We start from the raw sequence: 26,705 nt of genomic DNA on the forward strand, positions 1-26,705 counted from the left end.
TCTGTAATTTCCACATTCCTCTATTAATTAATCCGATTGGAGGCGCATGTAGGAAGAAAAATTAAAAAGAGGTCCAGGTCCGGTGTGGAAGGGCTTTTTCTTGCGGGTGTGAACGATACAAGCAGTCCGTGGTGGGTTGCTACCGATGAAGCCGCATAGATCCTCAGAGAGAGAGAGAGAGAGAGAGAGGCAGGAACACACAGGGGCTGGAGCTCGCTCTCTCTTTCTCTCTCTCTCTCTCTCTCTCTCTCTGGAAGCCTGGAGATCCCACCCTCACGGTCCAACCCACTGCTGAGGTCACTGAACCGCTCGAAAAGGTGGAGCCTCGATTCCCTGGAAACCCTGCAGGCGTCTCCCAAGGAAAACTGCCCCATGTCTGCTGCTGGTTATTCTGCATTTAATAAATTATAATTTTTAAGGCATGGATCGCATTTTTTTTTTGAGAGATTTTACCCGCGAGATTCCACGATCCTTTCCCTTCATATACACTTATTATTATTATATTTACTATTATTATTATATATACTGTTGCTGCCATTATTACTATATACTGCTATTATATTGGTATAATTACTATCATATATAAATATATATTATGTTATATTATTATATACTGTATATACTGTACTATTTTTATATACTGTCTAACAATAACATTACCATCATATCATCAGTACTATTACCATCATCTTGCCACTGCACCTTATCTACCTATTTATCTTGTGTTTGTGTTTTTATTCTTTCTACCTCAATATTTTTTATTTTATTCTATTGTATTGTATTTTATTGTATTCAAATATACCGGCTGCTATGACGACTTAATTTCCCTTCGGGGATGAATAAAGTAATCTATCTATCTATCTATCTATCTATCTATCTATCTATCTATCTATCTATCTATCTATCTATCTATCTATCTATCTATCTATCTATCTATCTATCTATCTATCTATCTATCTATCTATCTATCTATCTATCTATCTATCTATCTATCTATCTATCTATCTATCTATCTATCTATCTATCTATCTTATGACTATTAAAACCCAGTGTGTATTGAATCTACAATGTGTTTTAAAGGTGTTTTAAAGTTGAGGGTAAATCTGTGTTTCTGTGATTCTTTTTTATTCTTTCTACCTCAATATTTTTTATTTTATTCTGTTGTTTTGTATTTTATTGTATTCAAATATACCGGCTGACGACTTAATTTCCCTTCGGGGATGAATAAGTAATCTATCTATCTATCTATCTATCTATCTATCTATCTATCTATCTATCTATCTATCTATCTATCTATCTATCTATCTATCTATCTATCTATCTATCTATCTATCTATCTATCTATCTATCTATCTATCTATCTATCTATCTTATGACTATTAAAACCCAGTGTGTATTGAATCTACAAGGTGCTTTAAAGTTGAGGGTAAATCTGTGTTTCTGTCGCCAGGCTCCATTCAGATTCTGCCAGTTTTACGTTCCTTCGCTCACCCACAAGTGTACTTACACACGTGACCGGTGCAGATTTCATAATATTTCACACAATATCTTCTTCAACTCTTCAGTCCGGCTTGGTCATCATTGCACATCAGTCAGCGCCTTTTCAAATAGAAAAAAATCCTGTTGTTAAACTGAACCTCTCGCTCCTCTAACCACCTCCTGCAAAGTTTGTAAATGATAGTAAACCATGTGATGATTTGTGAGACTTCAAATGTGAACCAGTGTTTCTCAAAAGGTCACAAACCTCACACTTACCTCATGTGCTTTGCTATCATTTATGTTTCTTTTGATACTATTTAAAATATTATATAATTTTTAATCTGCTGTCTTCGATTTTTATTATGTGACTAGCTATCTGTCATTTATCATTATTTTCATTATGACATGTGTGGGTTTACAGTGCCTCTTGCAGTTTTCACTCCAGATTTAGGGCTCAGAGCGCCCTCTTGTGGCACAATTAAATGCGTGTATGTGAAGAGCGAAGTGGAGGTTTTTTGTCCCCGCGGGCCCCCGTACTGTTTGTGGAACACTACATTAGCTTGCTATTTTTCATTTATCATTATTATTATTATTCTCATAATGACATGTGTGGGTTTACAGTGCCTCTTGCAGTTTTCACTCCAGATTTAGGGCTCAGAGCGCCCTCTTGTGGCGAAATGAAGTGTATGTGAAGAGCGAAGGGGAGGTTTTTTGTCCCCGCGGGCCCCCGTACTGTTTGTGGAACACTAGATTAGCTTGCTATCTTTCATTTATCATTATTATTATTATTCTCATAATGACATGTGTGGGTTTACAGTGCCTCTTGCAGTTTTCACTCCAGATTTAGGGCTCAGAGCGCCCCCTTGTGGCACAATTAAATGAGTGTAAAGAGCGAAGTGGAGGCTTTTTGTCCCCGCGGGCCCCCGTAGTGTTTGTGGAACACTAGATTGGCTTGCTATCTTTCATTTATCATTATTATTATTATTATTATTCTCATAATGACATGTGTGGGTTTACATAGCCTCTTGCAGTTTTCACTCTAGATTTAGGGCTCAGAGCGCCCTCTTGTGGCACAATGAAGTGAATGTGAAGAGCGAAGTGGAGGTTTTTTGTCCCCGCGGGCCCCCGTACTGTTTGTGGAACACTAGATTAGCTATCTGTTGTTCCGACTGTATTTTTAGTTCCTAGCTCAGCGACGCCGCCGCACCTGCACACGGCTTTCAGGCTTTCACTTTCACTCGCTCCCTTCGGACAACCAGCCGCCATCTCGTCCAACACGAAGCCGCAGAACACTGAGGGACAAGCGGCGTAGAGTGTCATTAGCGACCCGTCGGAGCTCGGCTAATTAGCTAGCGGCAGTGTGCTAGCCCCGATGGCGTACAGGAAAACTTTCCAGCTCCTCTGCGGAGTGGCCGGGGGCTCCGCCGTGCTGGTGGTCGCGGCCGCGGCTGCAGACTCCCGAGGGTACTTCGGGGGGCAGTCGGCGGGGGGCAGCAGCCGGTGGTCCGGACTCACGGTGCTCCGAGCCGCGCAGCCGGCGTGGACCCCCGCCAGCCACACGCCGGCCCCGACCGGACACGCCTGGGACGTCAACTGGGACAAGTGAGTCCATCTACCGGCGTGGGGACGGGTCGTTTCCGCCTAGCTAGTCCCGGTGCACCGCCTCCATTGTTAGCTCGGTTCTATCGATTCAGTAGCTGTCTGTATAAGATGTTATGCTACTATGAACTGGGTCAGAAAACTATATAAACAATTATCTTCTGTTTATGTTTTATCAATGTGAAAGTACCTAAAGGCCAAACGCCTATAAACCTGTATAATGCAAATCTAATTTAGGAGATATGACACATAAATGATCTACCTCATATTGTCGTTTTATTTAACAACAGTTATAATCATAATATTAATCTAAACACAGTTACAGGATGCTACACAAGATAAATGTAAAATATTGAAGGCAAACAACAGGTAACAAAGCAATTTGAGGACTACACAGCATTGGAGCTTAAATACAACAATATAAAAATGTATATTTTTCACTACATTTGCCTAGTGTAGAAAACAAGGCAAAACAACACATTGGAAAATTATTGAAATAGTAAGATCAGAACCAGAAAACAGCAACCTATAGAAATGTGTCTTTAAGAGAGATTAGATAGATAGATATATATATATATAGATAGATTACTATATTCATCCCCGAAGGGAAATTAAGTCGTCATAGCAGCCGGTATATTTGAATACAATAAAATACAATACAATAGAATAAAATAAAAAATATTGAGGTATAAAGAATAAAACCAGAAACACAAGATAAATAGGTAGATAAGGTGCAGTGGCAAGATGATGGTAATAGTACTGATGATATGATGGTAATGTTATTGTTAGACAGTATATAAAAATAGTACAGTATATATAGTATATAATATAACCTTTTATATATGATAGTAATTATACCAATATAATAGCAGCACATAGTAATAATGGCAGCAACAGTATATATAATAATAATAGTAAATATAATAATAATAACATGTACACATGCATAAATATGTGTATATACAAGAATATACAAAGAGTATGATATGATATATAGTAGAGCTATAAATATAAGTATTTGACTATACAATAGATAATATAATATACTATGAGTGTAAGAATATGTAGACAGAGCGTGCAAAAGACAATATTATTGTATAAAATGATATATACTACGACAGGCACCTGTTAGTACGGCGCCATTTATGTCAATGTAACTAAAGGTCAAACGCCTATAAATCTATGTAATTCAAATCCAATTTAGGAGATACGACACATAAATGATCTACCTCAGATTGTCGTTTTGTTTACTATTATGATTATTACTGTTATTAATCTAAACACAGTTACAAGATGCTACACAAGATACATGTAAAATATTGAAGGCGAACAACAGGTAACAAAGCAATTTGAGGACTACACAGCATTGGAGCGCGAATACAAACGTATAAAATGTCACAATAAGAAAAGTGTAAACTGAAAACAGGGCAAAACAACATATTGGAAAATGATAGAAATAGTAAGATCAAAACCAGAAAACAGCAACCTATAGAAATGTGTCTTTAAGAGAGATTAACAACAGACAAGGATTCTGCCAGCGGAGATTGTTTTAAAGAGTTTGAACCCTGACAGATAAGTCCCGGTCACCTTTGGTCCTCGGCTGGTTAAACCACAACCTTCTCTCATCTTGAAACGTAACACAAACATCAATGCAACAGTTAAATGTGAAAGTGATTGATATCCTCTAATACATTGATAACATGATTGGCCTGAACTAAACTCAACAGGTTGCTAAATGTAATAGTTTGGATGCTTGCCGATTTCTAAGGGAGGATCAAGAGGATTTGTGAGATTCATGATCCTTATTCCTCGAACTACACTAACTACTGACAAACCACACATCTATAAATAGTAAATTTTTAAATAAAGCTTAACATTGAGAATCTTCAAAACTAACTAAAAGGAACTTCCTCCGAGTTTCATGCTGATCATCATCATAAATCATAGTTGTGTTAACCCTGATCTCCATGCTTCAACTTAACCTCTAAACCGACCGGACAAATCCTAATCTGAAAATCACTGCCTCTTAACTGTGTTCAGGAGAGACCCGGCGTTACTGTCCAATGGGAAGAAGAAGGAGAGTTCCACCGAGGACCCCAGCACCGAGCAGGACAACGGCAAACCCAAAGCTACACGCAACATCCTCCTCATCAGACACTCCCAGTACAACCTGAGTGGGAACTGCGACAAGGAGAGGATCCTCACTCCACTAGGTTTGAGTTGTTTTCCCTACATGAATGGGGAACCACACAGCGGGCTGCAGAGTAGTTTCAGTCAAAGAGGTTAAAGGGCACATATTATGAAAATTCCACTTTTGTAGTGCTTCTACACGATAATTTGGGTATCTGGCATGTCTACCGTCCCAGAAACTCTGGAAAAAAACAACTCCCGTGATTTGTTGTGGTTCCTCTATGTCAGAAACGATACTCTAGATGTCGTCGAATGGGATTACGGCCAGAATATACGTCATAGGCTTGCTGATCCTTGTGGTATTTTGACCAAAATATGTTACAGACATTTCATTAAGACCCCAAGGAACCATATCCACTGTGGTAAAATGGGCATACGATGGGTCCTTTTTAATGTGTATGTTTGGGACCAACCCCATTGTGTGGGAAACGATACCTCTTCTCTTGCCTGTTGATCCAACCAAAGTTTACCGAACATCTTGGTGTCCCATTTGATAAAAAAACAAGTCCTTTGTTATAATGGCTGTGTCTCTACTTCCAGGTCGTGAACAGGCGGAGCTGACGGGCCAGAGGTTGGCGGCGCTGGGACTGAAGTACGATGTCCTGATCCACTCCAGCATGGCCCGGGCCACAGAGACGGCAAACATCATCAGCAAACACCTCTCAGGTAGTGAAGGACCCGACTCGTTCACTCAGCCTCATCACTCCCATCATTTGTAAGGTTTTGAAAAGTCAAGTGTTTAGCTATTACTCTTTTATTACAAACGCTTTAGAGTTAGTTCACCTCACTGCAGGAGTTATTTTAATGCAGATAGATATTTACATTTTTTTCTAGATAAAAAATAATATTTCCCAAAACACTGCCCTGAGTACGCTGGATAAACCCATTACCTTCAGACGCTAAACTTAATTTTCCCTTGGGGAATTTAGTTTTCACTGCCAGTTCAGTTTACAAGATTACAAACTTTACATTTCCATACTGTAACTATTATATTCATCTGACATATTCTGTTGTTGAAATTGTCTTTTGTCTCTGAATGCATGACCCTGTTGGGGGGAAAAAACATACAGTATATACTAGGGACGGGAATCGGCAGGGACCTCCCGATACGATACTATCACGATACTTAGGTGGCGATACGATATGTATTGCGATTCTGTAAGTATTGCGATTCGATATTACGATTTCCTGGGATTTCTTTTGGTTATTTTTTTTTTCAAATACTGGACCATGGAAAAATGTTGAATCATACCTTCAAATACAACAGTCAAATTCACTTAGAGCTTTACAAGTTTTATTTCAAATATTAACATTAACTTAATGACTGCCGGGCAGCCAATAGAGAAAATAAATAAAAATGTTCCCTATTATTGTATAGCCCCTGTCAACTGCACACAAACTGACAGATTAAGGAGTGTATGCCACTTAGGCTACTTTTAAACAATAAGTAAAAGGTAAATTAAATAGAATGAATAAAAGTTTACTTAAAATATAAACTTTGAAATAAACAAAAAGTAGGCTATGCTTTATTGTTGTTTGCATGTAGGCGATGCAAAGCTAGTGCTTGGGTATGTTTAGATTCTTGTGAAAAAACAAGAGCTGGTCAACATGCTCTGGGGTGATGTTGCTCCCCCCATATATCCCCCCCAGTATAAGCCAATAAATATGTTTTAAAAAAATCAATTTGGGAGGCAGCATGGCGATTTAAAATCGTCATTCACAAGAATCGCGATTTGTAACTGAATCGATTTTTCCCCCCATCCCTAGTATATACACTAGATGGTGCATTAAAGGCTGAACATCTTTAAAGTATACTTACATTTTGTCCTTGTGCTGAATGTCTTACGGGTCTAGGAGTGGAGCTGGTGAGGTGCGACCTGCTGAGGGAGGGCGCCCCCATTGAGCCGGTTCCACCCGTCACTCACTGGAAACCTGACGCTGTGGTGAGAGAGGCTGCAGCCACTCTGCCTCTGGAGTGGGCTGTAGGCCGGATTTACTGTATTTGCTTTTCCTTGTTCAAGTAACTCTGTGCCTCTCACGTGTCTGTGCAGGCGTTCTGTGATTGTTCAGGCTTACAGCGGCAAATTTAGCCAATGCATTCAGTGCAATGCAACAGGAATGGAAATAAGAAGAGTTCATTTCCAAAATGCCAACGTTACAGGGAGTCACTTTCAGTTTCCTCTACCATTGTTAGATCAACAAATGCTATAAAGATTTGGTCGGTGTATGTTCTTTATTACAAACACTTTAGAATGAGTTCACCTCACTGCAGAAGTCATTTTTTATGCAGATAGATATTTACATTTTTTCTAGATAAAAAATAATATTTCCCAATAGACTGCCCTGACTACGCTGGATAAACCCATTACCTTCAGACATTTAATTTAATTTTTCCTTGGGGAATTTAGTTTTCACTGCCAGTTCAGTACCGATAAACACAAATAGGCACTTCCAAAGATACATTAATTTTGAGTGTTTAATCGTGGGAAACTAAAATCTTCAAACATGGTATCACCATGACAGAAAGACACAAGACAATAACACTTCCTTTTACTGGATTGTACATGAAAGATTTCTTGTTAACATGTTATTCAGTAAGGCCTAACCTGAAATTTGTTGGACATAATTTGACCATTCAATTGACCAATCCAGTTCCCTGCAGGACAAATCAGCAGTGACTTAAGAAGGAGCATTTCTATCTGGTTGGTCATTTTGGAAAGAAGCTCTTTCTCCATTCCTCCCAGTGCACAGCAGCATCATGTTCTGACTGACGGGTTCTGACGGAACCTTTTTCACGTGACACTGCTGGCTTTCAACCTCTCTGCCGTCCTCCAGCAGTACCATGAAGACGGGGCTCGCATTGAGGCAGCCTTCCGCCGCTACATCCACCGGGCGGACCCCAAGCAGAAGGAGGACAGCTATGAGATCATCGTGTGTCATGCCAATGTCATCCGTTATTTTGTCTGCAGGTTTGTGTCGTCGGCGGGCAATGTGGGCTCCTGCTTTGCTAACTGTTGTGTGAATTCTGCCTCATAAGATCCTTAGATTGAATTTGTGCTTTAGTTGTGTGAAGCTCCTAAAGGGAAAACCCTGTTTAATGTATTTCTGGGTGACTGCTCGTCCCCTGCTTCTGGTCGATGGGATATTAAGTGAAGCTCGACCATACAGATTTTCCGGGAGTAAAAAAAATCTGATTTCGATATTTCGGCAGATGTAAAAGATTTTTTAAATGGGAGTGATTCCTAAGATGTCGTCATCAAAACCATATCACAAAGAAAGATAGTTGAGGTCTGTTATTTTACAGTTTAAACACAATAGAAAATAACAAAAAAGGAAAATAAAACAAATCTTTATTTGAACCTAACATGTAAACAAATGCACATCCTTTCTGCATTGTTTAGTCAGTAAAACTAAAGATTTCTTATCAGCACCATAACATAAACCGCTGATACAGATAAGTCTGTGAAGGGCTCATATTGGCCGATATGATCAATCAAATATTGGTCGGGCTCTTACAAATACTACAACTAATTACTTAGAGGAGTTTGATTTCCTCCTAATGATTATTATATTTAGTGAAGCTCCACCGTACAGATTTTTTGGAAGTAAAAAAAAATCAGATTTCTATATTTCGGCAGATTTAAAAGATTTTTAAAATGTCAGTGATTCCTAAGATGTTGTCATCAAAACCATATCACAAAGAAAGATAGTTGAGGTCTTGTTCTTTTACACTTTAAACATTAACCAAAACATTATAGAAAATAACAAAAAAGGAAAAGAAAACACAAATCTTTATTTGAACCTAACATGTAAACAAATGCACATCCTTTCTGCATTGTTTATTCAGTAAACTAAAGATTTCTTATCAGCACCATAACATAAACCGCTGATACAGATAAGTCTGTGAAAGGCTCATATTGGCCGATATGATCAATCAAATATTGGTCGGGCTCTTACAATTACTACACCTAATTACTTAGAGGAGTTTGATTTCCTCCAAATGATTATTAATCTGACAAAACTACACACAAATAAATTGCCCTGTAAATATATAATTTCCTCATTACTCAAATGTTCCTGTCTCTCTCCTGGTCTCTCAGGGCTCTGCAGTTTCCTCCTGAGGGCTGGTTACGCATGGGTTTGAACAACGGCAGCATCACGTGGCTCACCATCCGACCGAGCGGCCGGGTGGCCCTCAGGACCCTGGGAGACGCCGGCTTCATGCCCCCAGACAAAATGACGCGGACCTGATGACCCCCCACCCCCCCAAACACACACTCGCCGCAAAGTTTCTGGGACTCAAATCGGCCGCAGGGTCATTTTCTCCTTAAGTGTCTTGAAACATACTTTTGATGTTATTATTTTGTATTTGGACGACCATCATATAAGGAGAGACTGGTGGTGGTGTTGTGGTGACTTCAGTGCCATATGATACCGGAAGTGGTTAACAGCTGCACAGCAACTCCTCCTGAATGTAACTGAAGATTTTTACACGAGTGATTGATTTTTAAAACCAAAAAAGAAAATGAAAGTTGTATTTGTATAGCTGTTGTTAAACGCAAGTCGTGCTGGTAGCTTTACTTGTCATTACAGTTTACTGAAGTGAGGATTGTGTTGTTAGGTGCAGCTGAAGTAAATAAAAATATAAATTGAAGTTTTTTTTTCCACAAGTCCTTTCTCACCAATGCCACAGAAGTAAAAAGAAAAGGGAGTGGACTCGCGGCAGTAAAGTAGGAGGGATGTTTTTATTGGTTAGTTGAAAGCAAAGTAGATCTAGACGTACAGAAAGAGAATTCACCATTTAGTTTTTAAGAAAGTACAGAATGCTAAAAGTACAAGAAGCATGATTTAAGTCGATTAAGTGCATTTTTGCAAAGTTCCACATTCAGAAACATCCAGAGACCAGAGTTCGATCCGACGTCCCCTGAGAGCAGGAGGATGACGATACAATCAGCCCAGTGAAGGAGGTTGTGCTCTCAGATAAAGGATTAGTTCACACAAAAACGTTTACATTCAGAACACTTGTTTCTCTCAACCTAGTCGCAATCTGAATATTGATAATTATTGGCTTCTTTGTTCTTAAAGTAGCTGATAACTGGTACAGCAGTGAATTTATCCCCAAGTTAAAAGATACTGTAGTTTTTATACGGCAGGTTTTGAACTATTCGTTAACATGGAGAACTGGAGGGACCTGCCATGAGTTTACCACTCGCCAACTTGAGATCCATGACATTGTTCTGGATGTTAAAGCTCAATTAAGCAGCAATTTTCTCCGGGGTTTGGTCGAAACATTAGAAAACACTGAATCAAATAAGTATTTGTGAAGTGAAATGGGTCTTGAGCTCTGTGCAGCTGTCAGCTAATCAGGTGTGTTGTCTGACAGCTTTAAGGCAGTTCTGTTAACACAGCCAGTCAGTGGGATATACAGTTTATCTGCAGTTTGTTGCTGCGGAGTTAAGCCTTTCTGCCCCCTAGTGGTTTAAATGGCTTAATACAGCTTTAGGGTTTTCTAAGACTGAGCTTAATTAACTCAGATAAAAAAAAAGAGAGATGGGTGTGTGTTGTCACTCATACTAACACTGTGAGGGTTTCATGTGATTTGAAAAGATATTTCTGAGAAAAAAAAACGTGAAAATAAAAATTGCACAGTCCAAGGCTGTTAGTGGCTGAAAGGAAAAGTCAAGACATGTCCATGAACCACTGAGAAAAGATAGAAACTGTATGCATTTATTGAAGAACGAAACAAAAACATGGAAGATCTCAGTCTTTTTCCCATGTTTGCCGTAATCGTCTGTGACCGACACAAACTGTTACTTCAGAAAATTAAGGCAATTCCTGAACTGAGAAAAAAACATAGGAAATGGCAGTCGGCTTTAATACCTTTGATAAAAACATTAAAATTTTGTGCTACTGACCAACATACAAAAAAATAATTTTTAAAATATTTGACATTTAACTTCAGTGACAGGATCCTGGTTAAGGACTCCACACTAAGGTTTTAAAGACCAGCTGACTTTGGGGAGTGCGGCCTAACTTTGTGATATTCAAAAAGGTCGACTACAGGTGCTTCACTCTTGCCACAAACAACTTTACCGTCAACGCAACATGGTCACTCCCATACAGTACATAAATGATCAAGGTTTCATTTTTTTCCTTTTTAAAATTCATGAGTGTACATCACAACCCAACGTGATGAGAATTCCTGTATTACATAGTAGTAGTACCATACATCATTAATACAAATTTTCCAGACACTTGTGCATATTTCTGTTAGGTATGTGGTTTCTGAGCTGTGGAGTAGCCACCTTGGTGCAGCTGGGTTTGTGCTGGGGAGGTGAGGGGAGGGGTTATGGCCGTAGTGGTGGGAGGCGGAGGGAGGGGACGGGGTGGGGAGTTTAAAGCGATGGCTCGTTTAAGTGCTTGAGGCGGATGCGCTGGATGTAGCTAGCATTGACAGGGCTGTAGCGGCTGGGACTGAAGTCCGGAGAGGCGGCGTGCCGGGCGGGACTGAAGCGACCGCTGGGAGACATCAGGTCGCTGGCCGGGGAGCCGGGAGTCTGATGATGCATCCTGAGTCGTGGTTTTACCAGCGCAGGGCTGGGCCAGCTGGAGGACACACAACAACACACATCAGCTACTACATTTACAACACGGAGGCTTTGCTACTAAAACTGAACAGGTGGATTAGAACAGATCAAGGCTCTGTTCAGACATCCGTCCTGAGGGCTCCGATCACAAGTGGACACAAGTTCATCTGTTCACACCTGGCAGGTCCTGAATGTGTCTCATATGTTGTGAACACATGGTTGGATCTCACTCCCCACACTATTTGCAAATAAACATGCACGTCACTTCGGTTAGTGACCAAGTTATGTCGTTTTTACCCAGTCTGAGTTTACAAAAGTGTCTGCTGTCAATGTGTTTGTGTGCCGGCACGAGTGAAACTGAAATCAGAGGACCTAAGCTGAGTAGGTGGACCTTCAGATGTGGCCCAGGACATATTTGCTTTAACACAGTGAGAAGAATGTGGCCACTTGCATCCTAGACCACCTCTGAATGTAGTTTGAGTGATCCCATCTCAAGACCCATTCAGGGCACATTTGGTTGCGTTCACACATGTACTCAGTTGACCATTTGTGTAGAAGCTAGTGACATCTAGTGGTGAAGTTGTATGTTGCAGCTGAACACCCCTCACCTCAGCAAGCCCCTTCCCAGCATGAGAGAGAATCTGTCTTAGCCTTCAGTTGGAATAAAAACTTGAAAGGTGTTTGGTTTGTCCAGGTTCAACTACTGTAAAAAGCGTGGTAGCCTCCGTAGAGAGGACCCGCTCCCGATGTAAATGTGAATTATTTAAATATAAAGGGCTCATTCTAGGATAAAGAAAATAACAATTTGTATAACCATTTGTAGAACATCACATCAAGCCATGATCAGACTGTACAGATGTTACTGTATGTGTGTTTATATCAATGAAATCACAGACCTGCATTTCTCGGACCAAACGTTCTCTGAAACTAAAATGTTTCACAATACAGATTAATCACAGTATTTCAGCTTGTGATTTACTCACCACTGCCTGTCTGATGCAGAGTAGGACGTCATTGTGCTCTTCCACTTATGAATGCTGGGATACTTCAGAGGATCGACGTCTATCCCGTCTATTGCTGACAAGACTTCTCGGTCCAGCTTGGTTGGTGAATCCCTGTGAAAAAAATGGAACCTTCATCACACGTGCAGGTATATACTTATCGTCAGAGTAACATCATGAAGCTGTTTTGTGTTCTGGCCGACTGTGACATTAACTGTGTGTTAGCGTGTCTTTCAGTGTGTGTGCCTCGGCTAAAAGAAAAGAACAAGATGCCAAAAATAACACACAGACAGCGTAAGTTGATTATCGACAATTACGACATCAGATACTAGATATTAGATAGATAGATAGATATTAGCACATCATCTGGGGAAATGTTACAGGACATGTTTTTTGCAATTGGTCTAAGAATAATTCTTTCTCATTTCGATAATAAATCTGCTAGACTCACCCATCAATGAAAAGTCCCCTTCTAATGCGAGGTGGAGTCCTGGGGAGGAACTCATGGGAGTTATCCAAGGACTTATAGGAGGAGCCAGAAGACCCAGAGCTGCTCAGGTCTCTCCCCCCATGGTCCCATGACTTGGACCTAGCACAGAAGTTGCGACCCCCAGTTACTGCCCCCGTAGTCCTGCCCAGTACCTCCAGACTCTCCTCTGCTTCAAAGAACTCTTCTGAGCTGCCGCTGCTGCGCCTCTCCTCCGTCCCCTCTCCCTCTGTTCTCCAGCTTGTGGCTTCCAAGACCTCGCTGTCCTGAATGCTGTGACTGAGAGACAGGCGGCTCATCCCAGAACTCAGGTCCATGGCTGAGGAGGAGCTGAAGGCGTCCCGGGTGTCCCTGTGCCGGCTGCCACCACTGCTCCTCCTCTCCCGGCTGCTGGTGAGGCCGTCCTGTGGCTCTTGCTGTGACATACGCTCAAACTCCACCGTGAGGTTGGAGACGGGCGACAGCCGGCAGGAGGAAGGAGAGGTGCGGGGAGAACCCTTGTCTCCATTGTGAGTCTGGTCTCTGGAGGAGGAGGAGCACACCCCTTTTTTGCAGACAACCCCGGGCGACAGTAGCGCGTCGCCGCAGCAGCACAGCAGGTCCTGCTCGGCCGCGGTTTCGATCAGATCCCCCCCCTGGTAAGGAATGGGCAGAATGTGGACCTCGTGGCCGCCCACGGCTCCCTTCAGGCCGTCCTTGGAGGCAGAGGAGGTGATGCTGGTGAGTGCTGCATTCTGCCGGTTCTTCATCTCCTCCAGGCTGATGTCATCACCCTCGTCCAGGAAGGCACCGACAGAGACGGAGTTGCAGAACTTTTTGGGTTTACCTGCAACCAGGGACGATTAATAACCAAAACACACGGGAGACTCCTCACTATTATTTAGAGTGCAATATTATCATATAACTCGTCAAAGCAGAAAATGATGTAGCTCTGCAAGATGCATTGTTTATTTTACATCTCACAAGAGGCTGTACCTGATAACAAACCCTGCAATGCCAAGAACCACATAGGGTTGGGTACCGAGTCCAGTGCCTGTTAGTCCATGGCCGGTCTACCAGACCCAATCACACAGATCTTGCCGTCAATTCGGTGTCTGAGCTTTGTACTGAAATAGTTGTCCTGTTAACAGGCAACATAAACATCACAGCACGTGTCTGGTTAACATTACACTTAACTCTGATGGCACAACACTCTCTTCATGGTTCTGGCAGCACGTAACGTTAGCCTACAGTTAGCTAGTAGCTTCCTCAAACCTCAGTTAGAGATATGCTAACCGGTCAGAAGTGTGGCTGTATTTCACGCGAAACGACTCCGACAACGGGACTTGCAGCAAATATTTGTAAAGGGAAGAATACGAAAAAACTTAATGAAGCACCCGTGGACGCACAGATACATTTGAAAGGTTGGTCCGTGTTTTACTGGCCGAGTGACCTCATACAAAACACATCAGCCGGCTGTGTGGGCGTCTCTGGCCCCGGCACCGAGGAGACACTTGATGAAGAGTTTGGAGCTGAAGCATTTTTTGCTTTATTAAGCACTGAAACTGAAATCTTATTTATTTCAACTTTCAAAAGATAAAAAGGCCATTATTATCTTTGAATGTCATTTGGTTCTTTTGTTTTTTATTGGTTCTGGCACTGTTTTTAAAGTATTGATTTTGCACTGGTCTTGGTGAAAACCCAAATGATACCCAACCCTAAAAACACATTAAGTCAGGGAGGATGATCTGCAATGTTCACACACTTCTTATTTCAGCAGTTTTTACCATTATGAAAAAATATATATACTATTTTTGATTCAGGCTCCTGAGGGTGAGCATACCTGGAGATGGGCTTTTGAACCTGTTGCTGGTCTCATTCTCTCCAGCTTCTTCATGACCTCGTGGGCTGAAATCCTTCTTGCCCAGATACTCTTCCAGCTTTCGGAGCCCCTCTGTCGATGACAGATCCACAAAACTTTCCAGGAAGTCCCAGTACTCAGCCCATGGGTGACCCATCTCATGAGCCAGGTCTCTGCAGAGAGGGGACCACTGCTCTGTTAGAGTATTACACATGAAAATACACCATGTATCTGTTTGTGTTAATCAGAACTACTGGTGTTCTCATAGTTACCGGAGCAGGAACCTTACTTTAACAACTCAAAGATATGCATAAGACTGAATTTACCTGCAATTGGACCAATTGGTTTGTTTCTGACAATAACACAGTGTCAGTGACCCGTTTGTCAGATTTTTTATGTAATTTCAAATATTTGCTTATACTACAAACACTATTTAACACTGTTAATAATGAAAGACACACCCAAACCACAAATGTAGGTGTCATTTCCAGTATAAATTTGATTTATATTGTTTTATTTTGAATGTAAACTCTTATTTGTTTTGGTTGCACTTGTGAAGATTGAAGGAAATACTGAAAAAGTGGAGATGACCTGGAACAAAGATTGAACCAGATTGAACCAGATTGAACCAGATTGAACCCAGCATGTTACACATGGCTCAACTTGTTCATAATCCCCAAAGACATGTTGATCCTGCTGGTGCAAAACATGTTTCCTCCAGTCAAATCTTGAACCACAATCATCAGCAATTAGCCAAGAACTATCACCAGTCAAGAGTATTATGATATAATTGCAACGTTTAATGTATTTCATTTAACTCTCACTGGTGGAGAGCCAGGCAGGGTTTTCCAAATCTGATACATGCAGTGAGATTACTGTGTTGGATTTACCTGCCCACTCTCTCTGCCCCACGGTCAGGATCAGACTTGAGGATGTTGTGGAAAAGGTCGGCTCGGGCTCGGTCTCGGGGGGGCGTCTTCCAGGAGCGGCGGAAGTCATCTGCCTGCAGAAGGATATTTGTTTTTAGGTTATACATTTGAAAAGATGTTAACCTGTATTGATCTTTAAATATCACAACTTAATGATGTGATCTGCTTAAACACACAGAATGAGACAGTGCTAGGTTAAAAATAAATAAATAAAAATGAAAAGACACTTGCTTTCGACGGACTCAGTGGGCCAGCAAAGGCTGTGACAGTCATCAGTGGATCCTTCGGGCTTCTCGTGTGCCTCTGGATCAGCGAGAGATTTTCCGAGGACTCGGGTGACCACGAAGCCCCGATGATGGGCTGAGAGGTGTTGTCAGTTGCCCTTAACAACGGGATGTAGCAGCGATCTGTGACACAACAGACAATTTTAAGTTTAGATGACGCAGTTGGATGGCGATGACTTTCATTCAAAGGCACCACACACCAGTGGGAATCAAACCTCCATCTGGCTTCAAATCTAAATCTAATCTTGTCTTTCGTTAATGTCTGTTGCAGGTGGTGTTGTCGGGCTGTGCACAGGCCAGTGATTAGAAATAGCATGCAGAACCTCACACCAACCAAATTCAGTAACCAGTGTTACTCTCTACAGCTGCTTTCAGACATCAACTGAAAGTTTCCCCGCTGGAGTGAGGGCCTCTGAGCGTTCTGCAGACATTACGCCATCAGATTTATCCAACTTGTTTTTTTACACCCCAGAAAGAATCAGAGGGTTTAACAAAATCTCTCAACCACTCGGTTAATAAAGACTTATCAGTAGTTCATTCTGTATTGAGCAGAGGCCGCCACACTAACCCCACAACACCAACCCCAAGCTGTTTTTATTCATCCATGGGGCTCTGAGTGTATGTCCACTAAATGGTACTTGTTGTGTCATCTTTAAGGCAACAGGAGATAAGTGACAAAAACCTTTAATGTTTTGATAAATGTCCTTACCCTCCAAAAAGTCACTTATCTTCTGCTTCACTTCTTGGGTGTTATTCTTTCTGCTACAAATAAGCTGTGGAGAGGAACAATAAACAGTTTAATATGTGTGTACAGTCTTACAGCTGTTGCTGAATCAACAGAGGAAAGAATTTGCTCTTCTAACTTTAGCTTACAATGTGCACTGAGCGACTGTTGCCAAAAGATTTGAAATGCAAGCTGAAAGGTCACAGCTCTAAAAACCTGAGTGAGCATAACAGTATCTCCCTCAGCAACTACTGCCAGGAAGTCATTGTTCAGAAGCACTGTGTAAACCTGAGTAGCTCCCAGGCAGAGCTTATGTGTATGTGCACACATTCATCTATACTTTCTGTGTATACGTCTCCATCAGCTACAACCCAGGCTATGCTAAATGTTACTCATTGTGAATGCTAGGGCTGCCATGGTGGTGTTACCAGTGTTCAACGGTGGTCAGGTACATACCGATTATATAACTTGCCCACTAGCCCTATCGTCAGTTTCAATTTTTAATAGACAGAAAACTGGTTTGGTTCAAAAGTGTGTAAGAGTAGAGCGTGACTCAGGCCACATTTAACTATCTGATCGGACCCAAGCCCAACCATTATAGTGGTCGGGACAGCAATTTTGAATGATCCATCAAAAAAGTGCAACACTGCACATTGAACCATCACAGTCTGGGTAATTAGATACTGTTAACAACTGCACGTGCAGCAGAGGAGGGAAGCTGCTCACAGTGAAATCTAACATTGCAGATCTCACTCAGTAAATGCAGTACAGACACTGAGCCACGTCTTTTCTTTAAATATCCAGTGCAAACAGTAACACCTGTGTTGTCAAGGTGTGAAAATGTCCACACTGTGGAATCCATAGTGAATAAAAGGTGAAATAAGGGTTAAAAATAAAGCTGCTTACATCACAAGGCCTCTGGTCGTCCTTGTTCTTCCTGTTCTTTTCGATGTCAGGATGCGAACACAGAACGTTGACCACATCTGGGCACCCAAACTTACAGGCAAAGTGAAGTGGTGTTTCAAACCCCTGGAACACACACAGAGTAAAATACAATGTAAACACAGCTAACTCACAACATTTGGCAATAATCTAATCTAACCTGGCTGAGCTGGTATGTTAAATTAACTCACAGCCTTATCTGGAGTGTTGAGGTAAAGATCTACGATGTAGCGGACACGTTTCTGCAGCATGACTTCCTGGTCGTCTGGGTACATGAGGCGCATGAACTCTGGGTTCTCCAAGGTGTCCAGCAGCAGCTGGGCGATTCCCCCCTGGTTCTCCTTGGCCGCCACGTGCATGACGTTGTACCGACAGCCCTCCTAAACAAACAAAACAGGGGGAACAACTTCATGGATCAGGACATAATCCTCTTTAATCTCCTGCCAATGTGAGAGGACCCAAAAATTGCAAGACCTACTTAAATTATGAATTAATCATGCACTTGTATTTCACTTTTTGAGGTACAAGGGTTGGTATTTATGACACAGAATATCTGAATATTGCATGACTGATATAATGCATTAATTGCCATTTATTTCCAGGTGAATGGAGTTAACGATAAACTATAAATTAACAAGATGGGGAAACAAACACCAAGAAAACCACCCTTTAAAAATTCATGATTCATCAACCAGCATTGCAATCTACCAAACTTCGTCACTACGTGCATCTCCATCTGCTGCACATTCAATATTTTTCTATTATTTGGCTGCAAGAGCTACAGTTAGGTTTTTTTTAGGGCTGTCAGTTTAACGCGTTATTAACGGCGTTAACGCAAACCCATTTTAACGCCGTCAATTTTTTTAACTCGAGTTAAAGCAGAGCTGCAGCTTCAGTATCTGTGTTCGCCTCCAGTCTGACCTGCTCTCGCTTTTTGTTTTAATATTTCGCCACCTAAAATATATATTTTAAAGCTATTGTAGCGTCCCACAGGACACGGAACTTCTTCGTGGTTTAGTAACTGGTATTTTCCTCTACACGAACATGTGCACCTCTCGCTGTTACTCCGTCTCTCGCAGACATCAACACTTCACTTCCTCATTGATCCCCGATCCCCCCATCCTATTGGTTAAAACAGTCACATGTCCCACCCAGACCCCTTCATGACCGTCAGACATCAGAGCGCTCCTTCAACAGTGTTTTACTGAACATACGTCAAAACCAAACATAAACATAAACCCAGTCCGTTACACTATTAGGCTGCAGCTATATGTTTTTATTTATTTAAAAATAGGGTACTTCTTATTTCATACATTTTCCACAAATAAGGGGAGGACTCAAATAGCCCTACAAAGTTGTGTGTTTCATTTATTTCAAAGTAGGCCGACACCTGCCTGTGTATTTTGTTTGTTTGTTGCTTGTCTGTTTGAGTAGCTAGCTTAAAGCAAAGAAGTAGTAGGCTTACCTTTTATTGGTAACCTAACTGTTATGGTTCATTGTTTCTGAAATAAGAGGCCTGACTGCTATGTTCACAGCAAACTTGAAAAAAAGAAAATATTAAGCCATGGTTTAACTGCCCTATAGGGAGAGTCCTTGTTTACATGAAATGTGCACTTTATAATTTTATTTTGTACCGCCCTGTTTGGCAATGTTGTTTTTCAATAATATTAAACATTTGCATAAAGCAAGCCAATCCACTTTTCCATGTTGATAAGAGCATTAAAACGAAAGTAAAATTATGGAAAAATAATAAATGAAGGAACATTCAGAATAGATACAAATTTGCGATTAATTGCGATTAATCGCGAGTTAACTATGACAAAATGCGATTAATCACGATTAAATATTTTAATCGTTTGACAGCTCTAGTTTTTTTACATTCCTGAAGAGTCTTGGCACCTAGAGACACTAATTTAAATGAACTTATTACACTTGGCCAACTGTAAACTGGACATAAGCCTCAGCGAACAGGTTGGCACTGATGTGGAAAGGACCTTTATATAAATATCAACAAATGACAACATTCAAGTCGGGCTATACTACATCTATTAATAGCAAAGACTTTCAGCAGAGATTGGGATTCCACCAGAGTGCTACTTCAATCCTGTTTGTATAGTCCATATTCGCAAATCACAATTTGTCTCGTAGGGCTTAACAAAGTGCCACATCGTCCGACCTTAACCCTCAACCAGAGTAGGGAAGATAGAGATTCACTTAATGTCCTCACCTGCACAATAGTGGGATTATCCCCTGAGCCAATTAGATAGCGCGGGTTGCTCCAGACCAGGTCGCCAAATGCATCCTCGTCGCCTTTCTCCACAGCTTTCCTCAGTTTGGCATTTAGGTCCTGGGTGCGTGGGCTCTTAAAACTGTTGGCCCGCTCCCGGTTGATGGTATCGACCTCACTGTTTTCTAGTAAGGAGAGGGAGAAGAGAGAGAAGGATGGGCACCGCTGTTAAAAACTCAGTTCAAGGCTGATGTGCTCCATGGTCAAACTGTCTGACTTTGAAAAAAACGTAGAGAATGTATACATCAAATCGTTGCATCATTAGAATAATTAGCTCACAGATGCCATTTAAATCAGAGGCAGAAAAATAATAATTTAAAAAAGGAAAAAAAAATAACTGCTCAGAATAAAACCTTAATCAAAAATATGCTGAATGTCGGATTAAACACATCACAGGGGATATTATTGCAACCATTTACATAATAAAAGGTCTCACACATCTAGTTACCTCTACTAAGGACCAGGCCTGGTTTGACAGGAGACACACAGGGTGCAGATTTGCTGGGAGAAGGGAAATAGTCGCAGATTCCCTTTGCGAACTTCTCAGCATCCTCTCGGAAGGGAAAGGCTTTGAATCGTGCTCCTTTTATCAACTTTACAGCTTGAAGAGTGTCTTTCTTATCTGTGTATACATGCGGTCCCTCTTCAAAAGAAAAGACACAGAATTAGCTACTATCTTTCATTTTTTCCCACAGGACAACACATTTTTCTTGTTTTGTACAGTGAAGCGAGTTAATGTGGCTGTCAAATGGAGCGACAGATTTCCTAAAGAACTTTCAACTGTAAAGTCTTACTTGATGAGGCTCTACAAAGTGCAGTTGCTATAAAAGCTCCCCCTGACATAGTAACATTTACAGAATAGATTTTTGTAGTAGCTCAAGATTCTTTTAGATCAATATTCTATTCCAGAGAGGTTAGGCAGCCCGGATGCCCTGCTGCTCACAACCACACAAGCAGCAACAAATGCTTCCATCCACTTAACAGACAGATGTAGATGTCAGACTACAACAACAGCACGTTTTCAAATACTACAACAAATACTGAACTAGAAACACAGACTATATCAGGGATAAACAAGCAACAGGAGGATCTGTTAGGGAGAGACTCAGCTTTCAGCTCAGCATAAAAGCCAAAATACACAAGAGTTGCATTTTTTTTCATACTGAAAGACAGTAAGATGCTTGAGGAAACAATCATTTGGAAAATGTTTTCATATTTATAGTTGAACTTAAACTATATTTATATTTTCATATGTGCTGAAAATATACTGTTGTAGTAGCTGCCTTGGAGCATTTAACATTATCAATAAATATGTGAAAGCAGAAAAAACTAACTAATTGAGAAAAAGAACATTCAAAACTGTTGTTTGAAGAACCACTGATATGTCTTACTGACTGGTGTTGAATGTTACCAACTACAGCAATTATATTTACTTTATAACACAAGTCCTTACTCTTGTCATTGTTGCGTATTGCCAAAGTCAGTGGAGACAGAGTGCAGCCAATTGGTAACCATTATTATTTTGTACCCCTGTATCAAAGTTAAAAGATTCAGACCCTGTGAAAAGAGTTTTGACTTTAAAGTTATTTTTTCCAAATTACAGAAACTTTTCCTGCTGTGACTTTTATTAACTCTCAATATGGAACAATGGTATCTGTATGACACTGGAACAACAAGCGTCTTTCTTACCATTTCTCGACAGAACATCCTCCCAGGGTGGACATACTCCATAGTAAAAGGTTGGGGACACTTGTGCGAGCTTTGAAGGGGTTTCTGTTTTGGATTGAGAGTTACTGCCTTCAGCAGAGCTGTTGGCCGTTACTGAGATCTCCTCTTCCTCTGGAGGGTTGAGACCCACACCATAACCAAAGTCCATCTCTTCGCTGGCAGCATTAGAGGAGCTGCTACTTGTTGCAGCAGTGGTAGATGCAACTGCAGCAGTGACACGGGCCACAGGGTTGACATGATCTGCAACAGAGGCTGCACCATCCGAAATGCCAGCTGAGGAACCATTGTCTAATTCAGTGACACTGCTCTCTGGCCCGGCCAGGACTCGGGCTAACTTCCTCTCGAAGGTGGCTCTGGTGGTGGCTGTGATGGGGCCGCACTTCACGCCAGCTCGGGCAAACTCCTCACGCAGTTCATCGCCACTGAGCCCCCCCAGCCTGCTCATAACCGCCTCCATGCTTCAGCCTCCTGCAAAACACAACATAATACACTTCAGCAATCATTACCAGCCACTGTTAATAACCTGGACAGCCACCTTGTACTACCCACTGCTTGTCTTCTGTAATGTCCCAGATTTTCTGGTGACAAAATATCAAGAAAATAACATACAATGTATTTGTTAACACTACACCACAGTTACAGATGTTACATTCAGTCACATTTCATAAAGTCATATCTAGTTTCAAGTAAAGTACTTACATGTACAATGAGGGTGCCATCTAGTTCTGAGTGTCATTTTATATAATTTATTTTATTTTATTTCATTTTTATTTGTATTATTTTGTCTGGTTGCTTGTTTCTTATGTTTACTGTATTTGTAAGTTGCTCTTCCTTGAAAGGAAAAAAAAAAAAAAAATCCAATAAACAAATTTGAAAAAAAATGTCTGTTTTCACATGGCTAAACTGAAGTTTTATGAAAATCAGAGGGTTTTGCTTACAGCTCTAAAATCATAACTACTACCATTTATTGTACACTACAATTTGCACAGTACTCATAATACTAATATCTTTGTATTAACCAACAAGTGAAACTCGATAAAAAAAATTAAATGCAGTTTATTTGTACCTTCCTCTATACTTCTGATAGGCAATAAACAGCCTCTAATTGGGCTGTGCATATGTTAATATTATATCATAACAAGCCATAAACCGTTGAATAAAATAGAGATTTTACCACCAAATCCCTTTTTTAAACATTTCCATGAAGGCTCCACAAATCTGTTACACAGGTCATGTGCATGCTCATAAAATACGCGATTTTTGAAACATACAAGTCCATCCTATGCGATATAGCACGGGCCTCTCAAGATCAACACTCCCACATTATTAATCCAATTATCCAATATCAAATGTATTTCAACGGAACCACCTTGTCTTTTATAGTGTTCCAGGTTTTCTGGTTACAAATTATCAAGAGTAATAACATACAATGTATTTGTTAACATTACACCACAGTTACAGGTGTTACATTCAGTCACATTTCATAAAGTCATATGTAGTTTCAAGTAAAGTATTTACATGTTTTCACATGGTTAAATTGAAGTTTTATGAAAATCAGAGGGTTTTGCCTTTGCTTATAGCTCTAAAATCTTAACTACTACCATTTATTGTATACTATAATTTGGACAGTACTCATAATACTAATATCTTTGTATTAACCAACAAGTGAAACTCGATAAAAAAATTAAATGCGGTTTCTTTTTACCTCAGAATCAAAATCAGACAGGATTTATTGCCAAGTAGGTTTACACCTACCTGGAATTTTCTTTGGTAAAAAGGTGCATACATTTAGCATAAAGCATAAAAACACAATAAGTACTTCACATAAGAAAGAAATAACTGTATATAAAAAAAAATATATATACAAGACATAAAATTAAAATACAAAACAGATATATACAAGATATAAAAAAGTTAAATAAAAAGTAAAATGCAAAGCAGGAGAGAAATAGGGATGTGCAATATGCAATATACTGTAATGTTATATGTGTTAATGTACCTTCCTCTATACTTCTGATAGGCAATATACAGCCTCTAATTGGGTTGTGCATATGTTAATATTATATCATAACAAGCCATAAACCGTTGAATAAAATAGAGATTTTACCACCAAATCCCTTTTTAAACATTTCCATGAAGGCTCCACAAATCTGTTACACAGGTCATGTGCAAAAATCATACAAGTCCATCCTATGCGATATAGCAGGGGCCTCTCAAGATCAATACTCCCACATTATTAATCCAATTATCCAAAATCAAATGTATTTGAACGGAACCAGCCACACCAATAGTGGGACTAGCATCTGCTAGCTAGCCTGCTAACCAACAAGTCCGCTTTAGCAGGCTGGGGGAATTTCCCTGGAGAAGCTAGCATGTGGGAAACAGCTCCGGTGAAAACCTACACTGGCGGAGGAAAGTTGGACCAGGGGACATTTGGGATCCTGACGATCAGAACGATACATAGAACTGGATCCATCAAAACAACACTGGTCGGTTCCCTCGCACGCTGTCACGCCCAAGTACCTCAGTGTCGGCGGCTGTAACGTTACAAATGTTGATATGTCTTCGCGGTGAAGAGGACGATAAACATCAAAGTGTGCGTGTTGACATCCGGGTTCGAACGCGTGTCTGTACTCACCGAGGGACATGTCTTATTGACCCGGCGCAGATCGGTGGGAACCGGCGGGTAGTTTACACAGGGGAAGTGTTGGACAGACACAAAGCTGCTGGAGACGGTCTGGAAGAGAGTCTCATTGTTTACAACATGTTCTGCGCATGCTCAGTGGCACGGGAGGGCGCACGTTGCATTTCAGAACAGTGGGAAAATTCAACACTGTGGACGACACGAAGGTGACAGGCGCTGATAGAGAGATAGATAGATGGATAGTTGGATAGATAGATAGTTGGATAGATAGATAGTTGGATAGATAGATAGTTGGATAGATAGTTGGATAGATAGATAGTTGGATAGATAGATAGTTGGATAGATAGTTGGATAGATAGATAAATAGATAGATAGATAGATAGATAGATAGATAGATAGATAGATAGATAGATAGATAGATAGATAGATAGATAGATAGATAGATAGATAGATAGATAGATAGATAGATAGATAGATAGATAGATAGATAGATAGATAGATAGATAGTTGGATAGATAGATAGATAGATAGATAGATAGATAGATAGATAGATAGATAGATAGATAGATAGATAGATAGATAGATAGATAGATAGATAGATAGATAGATAGATAGATAGATTACTTTATTCATCCCCGAAGGGAAATTAAGTCGTCATAGCAGCCGGTATATTTGAATACAATAAAACACAATACAATAGAATAAAATAAAAAATATTGAGGTAGAAAGAATAAAAACAGAAACACAAGATAAATAGGTAGATAAGGTGCAGTGGCAAGATAATGGTAATAGTACTGATGATATGATGGTAATGTTATTGTTAGACAGTATATAAAAATAGTACAGTACATATAGTATATAATATAACATAAAATATATTTATATATGATAGTAATAATTATACCAATATAATAGCAGTATATAGTAATAATGGCAGCAACAGTATATATAATAATAATAGTAAATATAATAATAATAATAATAACATGTATAAATGCGTATATAGACTTATATATACAAAGAATATACAGAGAGTATGATATAATATATGATATATAGTAGGTATAAATATAAGTATTTGACTATACAATAGATAATATAATATACTATGAGTGTAAGAATATGTAGACAGTGTGCAAAAGACAATATTATTGTATAAAATGATATATAATATCAATATGGTTTATATTAACACATATCACATATGATGTGAAGTAAGTGTATATTGAGCAGAGTGTTGTACAGGGTACACAGTGCAAGGAGACCTGTGATGTAGTGACAACTGTCGTTCTATCCCTGAAACACTAAGTAATGACCCAACCACATGATTTGAAACATAGTGAACACCTGGATGTTGCTCTACACTGAAAGGGTCACCGCTACGCTACATCGTTTTGGTGTCATGGTCATGTATTGTCAGTCTCCTTGCACTGTGTACCCTGTACAACACTCCGCTCCATATACACTTACTTCACATCATATGTGATATGTGTTAATATAAACCGTATTGATATTATATATCATTTTATACAATAATATTGTCTTTTGCACACTGTCTACATATTCTTACACTCATTGTATATTATATTATCTATTGTAGTCAAATACTTATATTTATACCTCTACTATATATCAACTCTCTGTATATTCTTTGTATATATGTCTAGATACAAATATTTATACATGTGTACATGTTATTATTATTATTATATTCACTATTATTATTATATATACTGTTGCTGCCATTATTACTATATACTGCTATTATATTGGTATAATTACTATCATATATAAATATATTATGTTATATTATATACTATATATACTGTACTATTTTTATATACTGTCTAACAATAAAATTACCATCATATCATCAGAACTATTACCATCATCTTGCCACTGCACCTTATCTACCTATTTATCTTGTGTTTCTGTTTTTATTCTTTCTACTTTTGTATTCAAATATACCGGCTGCTATGACGAC

The 26,705-nt window shown here is 39.9% G+C and overlaps 2 protein-coding genes across 5 annotated transcripts; one reads left to right on the top strand and one right to left on the bottom strand.

Moving 5' to 3' along the window:
- Positions 1–2,607: 2,607 nt before the first annotated feature.
- pgam5 (PGAM family member 5, serine/threonine protein phosphatase, mitochondrial) lies at positions 2,608–9,922 on the top strand. 4 transcript variants are annotated; one of them, XM_061071398.1, is made up of 6 exons: positions 2,608–3,081; positions 5,119–5,291; positions 5,809–5,934; positions 7,123–7,211; positions 8,104–8,237; positions 9,369–9,922. In XM_061071398.1, the coding sequence occupies exons 1-6, from the start codon at positions 2,852–2,854 to the stop codon at positions 9,517–9,519; spliced, it is 903 nt and encodes a 300-aa protein (XP_060927381.1). In that variant the 5' UTR covers positions 2,608–2,851; the 3' UTR covers positions 9,520–9,922. The 4 variants fall into 4 exon arrangements, with proteins under 4 accessions (XP_060927381.1, XP_060927382.1, XP_060927379.1 ...); XM_061071399.1 differs by having other exon boundaries at positions 8,107–8,237; XM_061071396.1 differs by having other exon boundaries at positions 5,809–5,933; positions 7,116–7,211.
- Positions 9,923–9,994: 72 nt separating this feature from the next.
- On the bottom strand, positions 9,995–24,780 carry ankle2 (ankyrin repeat and LEM domain containing 2). The gene is made up of 13 exons (XM_061072255.1): positions 24,716–24,780; positions 22,039–22,545; positions 20,798–20,992; positions 20,290–20,474; positions 18,254–18,442; positions 18,027–18,149; positions 17,106–17,169; positions 16,340–16,519; positions 16,074–16,182; positions 15,166–15,356; positions 13,308–14,169; positions 12,839–12,970; positions 9,995–11,874 (listed from the first exon to the last, which is right to left on the bottom strand). The coding sequence occupies exons 2-13, from the start codon at positions 22,532–22,534 to the stop codon at positions 11,664–11,666; spliced, it is 2,937 nt and encodes a 978-aa protein (XP_060928238.1). The 5' UTR covers positions 22,535–22,545; positions 24,716–24,780; the 3' UTR covers positions 9,995–11,663.
- Positions 24,781–26,705: the final 1,925 nt, after the last annotated feature.

Source organism: Limanda limanda, chromosome 5 (genome assembly GCF_963576545.1).
Source record: "Limanda limanda chromosome 5, fLimLim1.1, whole genome shotgun sequence".
NCBI classification, from domain to species: Eukaryota; Metazoa; Chordata; class Actinopteri; order Pleuronectiformes; family Pleuronectidae; genus Limanda; species Limanda limanda.